This window comes from Solanum tuberosum, unplaced genomic scaffold, assembly GCF_000226075.1.
Source record: "Solanum tuberosum cultivar DM 1-3 516 R44 unplaced genomic scaffold, SolTub_3.0 scf00092, whole genome shotgun sequence".
Classification (NCBI taxonomy): Eukaryota; Viridiplantae; Streptophyta; class Magnoliopsida; order Solanales; family Solanaceae; genus Solanum; species Solanum tuberosum.
The window spans coordinates 26,680-36,433 of NW_006239019.1; the positions used below are offsets into that span (position 1 = coordinate 26,680).

The 9,754-nt window shown below is 29.8% G+C and overlaps 1 protein-coding gene across 1 annotated transcript; it reads left to right on the forward strand.

The window, feature by feature from the left end:
* The first annotated feature begins 4,037 nt into the window (after nucleotides 1-4,037).
* Nucleotides 4,038-7,812, forward strand: LOC102583397 (protein ASPARTIC PROTEASE IN GUARD CELL 2). The gene is made up of 3 exons (XM_006347596.2): nucleotides 4,038-4,578; nucleotides 6,590-7,064; nucleotides 7,152-7,812. The coding sequence occupies exons 1-3, from the start codon at nucleotides 4,087-4,089 to the stop codon at nucleotides 7,511-7,513; spliced, it is 1,329 nt and encodes a 442-aa protein (XP_006347658.1). The 5' UTR covers nucleotides 4,038-4,086; the 3' UTR covers nucleotides 7,514-7,812.
* Nucleotides 7,813-9,754: the final 1,942 nt, after the last annotated feature.

Here is a 9,754-nt window from a genome sequence, read left to right on the forward strand (position 1 = left end):
TACTATAATTAATCTTCGTTTACTGTTCTAAGTGTCCCTGCTCTTAATTTGTCTATTAGTGATAGAATATCTCAATCATTCTGAGGACTGACAGTCTTTATTTTCCTCATGCATGTGCTATGTTCACTAAATTACATACTAGTTATATTCTCCAAATGATACGTTAAATCCTAATAGCAAATGATATATCACACGCAAAAAATGTTTCCGCTATATAGATGCCATGTCTCAAAATCACAGGCGGAATCAGAAATTTATATAAGAAATTCAAAAAAGATTTTATGATATCATCATTGTAATTTTAACATATATATGACCGTAATCAATATTTTTGAACCCCATTATTGCTACATTTGATATTTTTTTTCATGTCACGGAGATTCAACAACTTCTATATAACCAAAAAAAAAAAACACTATTTGTGTATATAGTAGTATGATTTTTTAACAAAAGGATTTTAATTAAATCCCCTTGATACTACTTGGTTCCACTACTGTCTAAAGTAAAATGTTCTTTGCCTAAATTTATGCGCTCATTTTTCCATTTAGTCTCTGTTCAAAAAGAATGTTACATTATTATAATTAGAAAAAACTTAATTTTAAAATTCTTTTTTAATCTTTAATAGAATGATTTATGATCACCCAAATATTTAAGGTTTATTCATACTATAAAATTCAAAAATCTTATTTTTGTATGTGTCTAATTAAATAATATTACATGATAAATTAAAACGAAACGAATAATAAATCGAATTATTTGAGTGGGTCTCTCCCTTGTTGCCTTTTGCTTTTTCATTTTTGTTGTTGTTGGGGTTAAATCCATAATCTATGTCCCAATGTACTACTCTATTGCCTCATATGATTAATTCGCAAAGGGATTATAAAGTGTGATTTTAGGGATCCATTTGGCTATAAGAAAAAAAATTCTCAATATTCGTTCACTTTTTATTTATTTATTATAATTTGAAATTTGAAAAACCCCCGAAATCATTTTTTACTTTTATTAGATATTTTCGTTGTTCAAATTTTACCTATATTTTTTATATTTATAAAAAGTACTTCATTTAAATTATATTACTATATGTTTTTTTAGGAAAAAAATAAATTCAAACAATAAAATATTATTTGCAAAAATTATAACCAAGCATAACTCCATTTCAACTCTAACTTTAATATTTTGAATAAAGTAATTTAAAAAAATAAAATAATATGTAATAGCTCGTATACGAAATCTATTCCATCACATTATGTATCGATTTTGAGATATTACTAGAGTAAATTTAATCGTATGTTATCAGTTAAATTAGTCAAGTTGGGACTATCTGCATAGTAGAAAGTAACAAGAAAAAAATATACGTTAAATGTCACTCTCTTTATAGAGAGTCAAACTTATATATAGTTATAATAATATGTCTAAAAAAATCTATTTACTTACAACGGTACTCTAAATTTAATGTGTACAACAGTTCAACGGGAAATAAACGTTGAAACATTTGACATGGAGTGAATCATCATTATTCATTCCATGTTTCATTTTTAACCCAAAAAAATTTAATTGCATTGAATAATAATATATATGCTTTAGATTAGGAAGCTAGACAATAATATATTAATTAATTAATTAATTAGCTAGGGCTGGTGTTCTTGGAACTTTATTGTATATGCAACTTATTTTCATTTTCTTAGTATTTAGTTACTTGTACTTGCAGCAAGACTGCAAGAGATATGTATAGATGAAGAAAATGTTCTAACAATTAATAATATAGTTAATAATTCCTCGTTTTTATTGGTTATAAATAGTACTCCCTCTGTTTCAATTTATGTGACTTACTTTCATTTTTAGTCCGTCCTAAAAAGAATGACACATTTCTATAATAAGTAACAATTTGGCTATAAAATGTCTACTTTACCATTAATAAAATAATTTACAGCCACACAAATTTCTATCATTCATTTTAGACCACAAGTTTTAAAAGTCCTCCTTTTTTTCTTAAATTTCGTGTTGAGTCAAATTACCTCACATAAAATAGGACGGAGGGAGTAGTATTAAAAAATCAATGATCCACATAACTCATTAGAGTAAGTAATTCATGTATAACAAATAACAATCCTTCTTTATGATCTACTCCTTTTGCCCATTTTTATTTGTCATATTGTATTTTTCAAAAGTCAATTTAACTAATTTTCAAAGTTAAATTAAATTACATCAATTTGATATTTAAAAAAAAAAAATTAGATATTCAAAAACTATACGAAAAGTACTATAAATTGCAATTTTCTTGCATATTAATATGATGAAAAAAAGCATCGTAAAATGTTAGTCAAAGTTTTTATAGTTTGACTCTAAAAAGGAAAATTATGACAATTAAAGTGGACGGAGGTAGTACGTAACAATACCTTTACGATTACCCATAAGGATTGTGGTAGACTGATAAGTATTTCTTTATTTATAACTAAAGATTTCGGGTTCGAGTTCTCTTCGGTACATAACTGCCTTTGTTAAGGGGCGCTTTACCTCCAATGTGGAACTTTTCGACACGATTTTAAATCTAGTCAAACTCCAATATGAATATCAGACACCACGTAGAAAACAAATTTTTTTTTACTAATTTTTACTTTTAAACCAAATGACACTGCCCTTAAGAGAACAAGTTTTTTTTTGTTTAAATATTTCTTTCTTTCGTAGGGTCATTGGATATGGTATATAAGAATAATAGAATGTATTAAACTATCAGTAATATACATATTCTTATACATTCTAGCAAACGCTCTAGCGTCCAATAACAAGGCGTTAGTACTAATTGCAATATATTTAAGACAAAAAAACTGGATCTGGCCAAAAGCAAATCTGATTTTGACTAACATACAAGTGGTGTTATTAATTTATGCATAGCACTATAAGAACTTGATTAGATGTTTGTAGGAAATAAACAAATTAGATAGAATGTTATCAAAAATTAACTACTGTTTACTAAGCTTGTTGCTTAATGTGTGTCCATAGTTTCATATTCCATTGGTCCTCAATAGAAGACAATAAAAATTGAATAAGAAATTAATATTTTTATTTTTTTTTAATTTTATTTTATGTGGAGAACAGAGAGGTGAGGGGTATGAGATGATAAGTAAATGGAATACAGTCTGTATCAAACTAGACATCACACACTACCCTGCACTTCACTCTTACTCCCAAGTCTCATCCATGTTCTAAATAAAGAAAGAAAAATTAAATTATAAATATTTTTTTATAAACAATATAATTAAACACAATTTCAATTTTAAATTTTTTAAATTAAATGAATAATATTTGATTTTAATAGCCAAATGGAAATTTAAGTACTCTCTCTATTAGGAAATATTGAATTTTTTACTCTAATGCAATTGTATGTGCTTGAGTGCTTCATGGTATGATTCCTATTTTGTTTTATTTTTTTAAAAAGAAATCCTCCATCTTGATATTTTCCCCCAAAATATGGGTAATTATACTTTTGACCCCTCAATTATGTACACTCTTATAATTTTGGTCCTAGTAGTATTTCATAAAGTACATTTAACCTTGATTTAATTTTTTAAAAATGTATCTTTAACCCTTAATATGTATATGTTATATTTAGCTTAATTTTAAAACTCTACTCCCTAATACTAAGAAATACAAATCTAACATACTACAAGATCATTAGTATCAATTAAATTTGTGAAGATTCATAAGGACTACAACAACAGTAATAAGGACTACAACAACAATAATAACAATAAAAAATTGAGTGAAATTTGACAAAGTGAAAATTCGAGAAGATAGATTATACACAGATCATATCACTAATTTTTAGAGGTAGAGAAATTGTTTTCAAAAGTCCCCGACAAAGTAAATAAAAAAAGTAACAAAAAAGAACATAACATATAATAACAAAGTCCGTAACACCATCAAAACAGAAGGACTAAAAGTGTAAATTTTAAATAATTTAAAAATGATAGAAGATCAAACTCAAAATTAATCAAAAAAGTGAAGTACACACCATCCCTCCTCCATTATATATAGAGGTAGGTAAACACCCTTAAACCACACCAAAACCCAACACAAAAAAGCCAAATGGAGGGCTTTATCAACATTCTCTCATTATCCCTTCTCTTAATTTTGAGCCTAGCACAAGGGGGACTAACCAACCCCAATTGTGCCAAGTTTCACCAAGATAACAAAGACTCATCAACACTACAAGTCATTTATGTAGACAGCCCTTGTTCTCCTCTTAAACAACAAAATGCACACTCATTATCATGGGTGGATAGTGTTCTCCAAATGCAAAATAAGGACACAAATAGGCTACAATTCTTGGCTAGCCTTGTTGCTGGTAGATCTTTTGTCCCTATAGCTTCTGGTAGACAAATTCTACAAACACCAACTTATATTGTGAAGGCTAAAATTGGGACACCACCTCAAACTTTGTTGGTGGCTTTGGATAATAGTAATGATTTTTCTTGGTTCCCTTGTGGTGGATGTGTTGGTTGCTCTTCTAATGTTCTTTCCTATGACAAGTCTACCACTTTCAGCAATGTTAGCTGTGAACGTGCCTCATGTAGCCTGGTAATTATTTTTGTACTATTCTCTCGTCATTTTAATTTGTTTGTTTGTTTGATTTAATACGGTTAAACATGTCAGGGGTAAAGTTGAAATTTTAGGAGTTGTTTTCTTTCAGAATAAACTAAAAGAAAGAAAGTAATACAAACAAATTGAAATGGAGAAAATGAGATTATTATACTCTCTTACTACTCTAGCTGTTTTAATTTGGTTGATTGAGGATGAATTTAAGAAAGTAAAAAAAGAAATTTGACTCCTTCGATTAAAAATTTAAGATATATAGAATATACTAAAATGCGGTTTTTACATGTCTCATGAAAAATTAAAAGGATATGGAGTACATTTTACCCTCTTCTTCTCATTTCCAAGTTTAAGAAAGAACCAGAGACTTTTGGGATTATCAAAAGTGGAGATCTCATCAAAAGTGTTTTTATTCATAAAGATGCACGTGATGACATTGATAATTATAAGAGCTTGAGTTAAAATATAAAGGTTATTATTTAATAAAGTAATGAGATGTATCATTCTTGTCATAACAAATTAAACAGAAAAAGTGTCAACAAGAGTAGCATTTATGCAACATATACAGGATTACTTTGTGTTTTAATTTAACTTAGCATGAAAATTAACAAAAACTTTTAATTTATTATTTTAAGTATGTCACGGTATGTTGGAATTAGAAAGTTATTACATAGAAATGACATTTATTTTGAAACAAGACTAAAGAAAAGACATAAATTGTAACAGAGTAAACAGGTTGAAAATGACATTTTTTGAAATAAGACTAAAAAGGGGGACATAAATTATAGTGGTAACAGAATGAGTAGATTTAGTAGTTGTAACTTTAAATACTGTAGATACATTTCTTCTACGATGGAATAACAACCACATATTTGTTATTTTTGGATAAGTTCATATCCATATGATGAAAAACTTTGCCTTTCTCTGTTTTAAATTTGGTGATCCACCTCTAGTAAAAAAAATTGGAGTTAATGATAGAGGCAACGTTAGTGTACAATGAAATTTTCTTAGATATGACTCGTGAACAGTGGCAAAGTTAGGATTTTCAATAAGGATTCAAAATCTGAAAAAATTGACATACAAAGTAGTTGAAGGAGGTTCGACATCTATTATATATATCTAAAAAAATATTTTAACCATATATAAATAATATAATTTTTTGCCAAAGGGGATTCGGATGAACCCTTACAAGTAAGTAGGTGGCTCCGCCCCTGCTCGTGAAAAGATAATATTCGAGTCAAATAAGAGCTTAGTTAGATCCGTTCATACTTTGTTTTACAATAAATACATAGGTTTCTTTTTTAAAAAAATAGGGCTTAAACTGTGTGTAACATTAATTGATTCAGAATTAAAAACAATACTCCCTCCGTCCCATTTTATGTGGCAACATTTGACCGGGCACGGAGTTTAAGAAATAAATGAAGACTTTGAAATGTTTACCAAATTGCCCTTTAAAAAGTACACTCACTTTTCTCTCTCCTCATAAATGTATTGGAGTATTATTTTAAGATTAAGTGGGACCAACAAGGGTAAAAGAAGAATTGCACCTTTAAATACTTACCATATAAGGAAAGTGACATTCTTTTTGGGACTGACCAAAAAGGAAATGTTGCCACATAAAATGGGACGGAGGGAGTATGATTTTAGAAAAGCTTCCATGTTACTCGATGGAAGAGCAAAATCCGAAAAAGTAGGTAGAAATTAGATTAAGCTAATCATTCCTTTAAGATCCTGTTAGACTTGTAATTATTGGTGAAATAGGTAACGCGCTTGATACGGCGCGTGAGGCCTGGAAATTATTCCTTGCTTCCTGGCATTGTCGGTAACAATGCAATCAGCCGCAGTGTTATCCGGCCCGTGACTTTCGTCACATGATTTGATCAACACATTGTTTTTTTTTTTTGTTTTTTTTCTTAATTAAGATTCGATATGAATGAATATCTACTATTAATAACGTAAAAGTTTAAATAATCGATCAATGTTAATATTTATTCAGGTACCAAGACGGGACTGCGATGCGGCCACTTGCACCTTTAACCTAACCTACGGCGGTTCGAGCGTAGGTGGAACCCTCTCATCAGAAACATTGACACTCGCCACCGATCCGATACCCGAATTCCTCTTTGGTTGTGTAAAAAAGATCTCCGGCAGCAACACACCATCTCAGGGTCTATTAGCTTTGGGCCGTGGCCTATTATCATTTATATCCCAATCCGAAAGCCTCTACAAGTCCACATTTTCCTATTGTTTGCCCAGTTACAAATCTCCCAACTTTTCTGGCACACTTAGATTAGGCCCAAATGGCCAGCCCCAAAGAATTAAAACCACTCCATTGCTAAGAAACCCAAGGAGATCATCCTTTTACTATGTCAATTTGGTCGGAGTTAAAGTCGGAAAACGAATCGTCGATATCCCTGCCGGTGCATTCTCTTTCAACTCTAACACCGGCGCCGGCACAATAATCGATTCCGGTATAATCAAATTTTAAATTATTACTTGTAATTAATATTAAATCAATCAGAACTAGTACTAATTTATATTCTTTGGGGAATTGTTAGGCACTGTGTTTACCAGACTAGTTGAGCCAGCTTACACGGCGGTGAGGAATGAGTTCAGGAGGAGAATGGGGAGGAACACGACGGTGACGTCACTTGGCGGATTCGACACCTGCTACACCGTCCCCATAACAATTCCAACAATAACATTGATGTTCGCCGGAATGAACGTGACGCTGCCGCAAGACAACTTCCTGATTAAAAGCAGCTCAAGCAGCACCACTTGCTTAGCAATGGCTGCTTCCCCTGCCGATCCAGTGAACTCTGTACTCAACGTAATCGCTAGCTGGCAGCAACAGAATCATCGGATTCTGTTTGACGTACCAAATTCTAGGGTTGGAGTTGCTCGTGAAACCTGTAGCTGAAAAACAAATGCTACTACTTAATTGGGTTTTGGATTTTTCTTAATTAAGTTAATCAATATCATCATTTGATGGGACCTTGTTTTTATTTTTATGTTTTATTTTTTTAGTTTGGGGAATGAATTATATATTTTATTAGAGGTTTGGCACTTTAATATTGTCGGTCGGTGCATTTTCGTGTTTTTTGTTTGGATTTTTATGTGTTCACGGGTTGAAATTAATACTTCCCTGTTTGCAGATACTTGTTGTTTATTATAGTTTCCTACCTTCAATGGAAAAAATAAAATGATTACTGGTCCCTTCATTCCAATCCTGCTAAATATTTATTATTGGTCAGGACTCATGGTTATATTTACTGTTTGCTGTTAGTTTGATTGGTGAACAAATACGTACCAAATAATAATGATATTATTTAATGAATATATTTGTAATAGTATCATTAGTTAGTTGGATTAAAGATTTTAATACAAAATATGCACTTGTTTGAAATCAGTTCTAATTTTTAACAGACTGTGAGAAAAGCTTTGATTTTCTTAAATGTTCATTCAACTATGAATTCTTTATTGAGAAAGTCACTCAATTTTGTTTTTTAACTCAAAAGTTACTCAACATATTCAATTAATTTTTTTTAAAATTAAAATTTACTTGAAATTTTTATTTCTAACTAAAATTTTAAAAAGATGACCCACCTACTTGGCTCATCATTAATAGCGATCATTTTATTTTACCTTTTCCTCCCAAATATAATAGTTAAGATTTATTATTTTAAGAACCTTTACATTCCGTGTGTTTTATGATTTTTTTTCTACACCGTTTAATATGTGTTTATAGGAACGTCATTCCAGTTTGAAAAAAAAAATTAAGCATAGTATATTGACGATGAAATTGGATATTTTTAAAGCAAAGTATAATTGACAATATGCTTTTTTTTTCTTAGGGATAAAAATTTCATTAAAGTAAATTTTAATTAAAAATTAATTGAAGGTTAAGTGACTTTGTAAGTAAAACACTCATGGTTAGGGCCGTTCAAAATCGAACCAAAACTGAAAAAAGTTATTGATTTATCACTAATGGGTTATTGATTTAGCGATTTAGATAACAATTTTGATTTTTTTTGTTATCGGGTTATCGCGGTTCTTAACGATTTGAGATTTTTTCTTAATGGGTTAACTGATAACCCGATAGTAAATTAAATAATTATATTTCTACCACTTTGTATATAAAGTCCTTGACTTAGAGTTTAGTTTCCTACTTTTATTTCTGGCTATCTCATAATCTTGGTTATTCTATAATGTAAAAGTATTTGCTTTTGAGCAAGATGCAACTTGTAAACTCATGTACATGATTCATTCAATTTGTTACCTTGTTTCTAAGTGATTTTTTATTAATTTATTTTTGTGTCAAATCTTAACGGTTAAACCAATAACCGAACCAATAACGATCAATAACCGATAAACCAATAACCAATAAACCAATATCTTAATGGTTCTATAACGATTTTGCATCTCTACAAATTGATAACCAATAAGTCAAACTGGTATACTTCCAAACCAAACCGAACTAACCGATACATAGCCCTACTCATGGTTGAGTGGCTTTGTAAGTAAAACACTCTTGAATGACTTTTGAGTTAAAATTCAAAGTTGAGTGACTTTATGAGAAAAAAAATCATAATTGAGTGACTTTTGAATTAAAAATCAAAGTTGAGTGACTTTTTGAGAAAATAGTTCTCTACAAACAATCTTAGAATTTCAAAATCCTATCAAACGTGAAATAAAATAATCATACATTTAGTTTCGGTTCAAAGATCTATCAGAATTAATCATATTATATTTTTCTCATATTTTATTTGTGAGATTGTACTAATATATTATTATTATTGCTATACCTTTTAATTTTGATATTGTTATCCTTTATTCCACCAATCAAGTATTTCTATACCTTGGAAGATTATCTATCCTATTTTTATAAGCAATATATAAATTATTCTTTATTCCACCCATCAATTGTATTACTTGTATTTATAGGCTTTTGTATCACTTATATTCATCCGCAATACAAGAATACATGAAATATTAAATGTATTGATACATATAAACTGATATAGATTAATACAAAATTGCATATTAATACAACCATTAGAATAATGCAAATTGATAACACAAAACAGAGAGAGGAGAACAAGAAAGGGAGAAAAAAGCTAGAGGGAGAGAGGAGAACAAAAGATAAAGCGGGGGGGGGGGG

What these genes read in the sequence shown, in the direction of transcription:
- LOC102583397 (XM_006347596.2), top strand. Translation starts at nt 4,087, where the DNA reads ATGGAGGGCTTTATCAACATTCTCTCATTATCCCTTCTCTTAATTTTG. An exon ending in AACGTGCCTCATGTAGCCTG is followed by an intron (nt 4,579 to 6,589) that starts GTAATTATTTTT and finishes ATATTTATTCAG; the next exon opens with GTACCAAGACGGGACTGCGA. An exon ending in CGGCACAATAATCGATTCCG is followed by an intron (nt 7,065 to 7,151) that starts GTATAATCAAAT and finishes GGGAATTGTTAG; the next exon opens with GCACTGTGTTTACCAGACTA.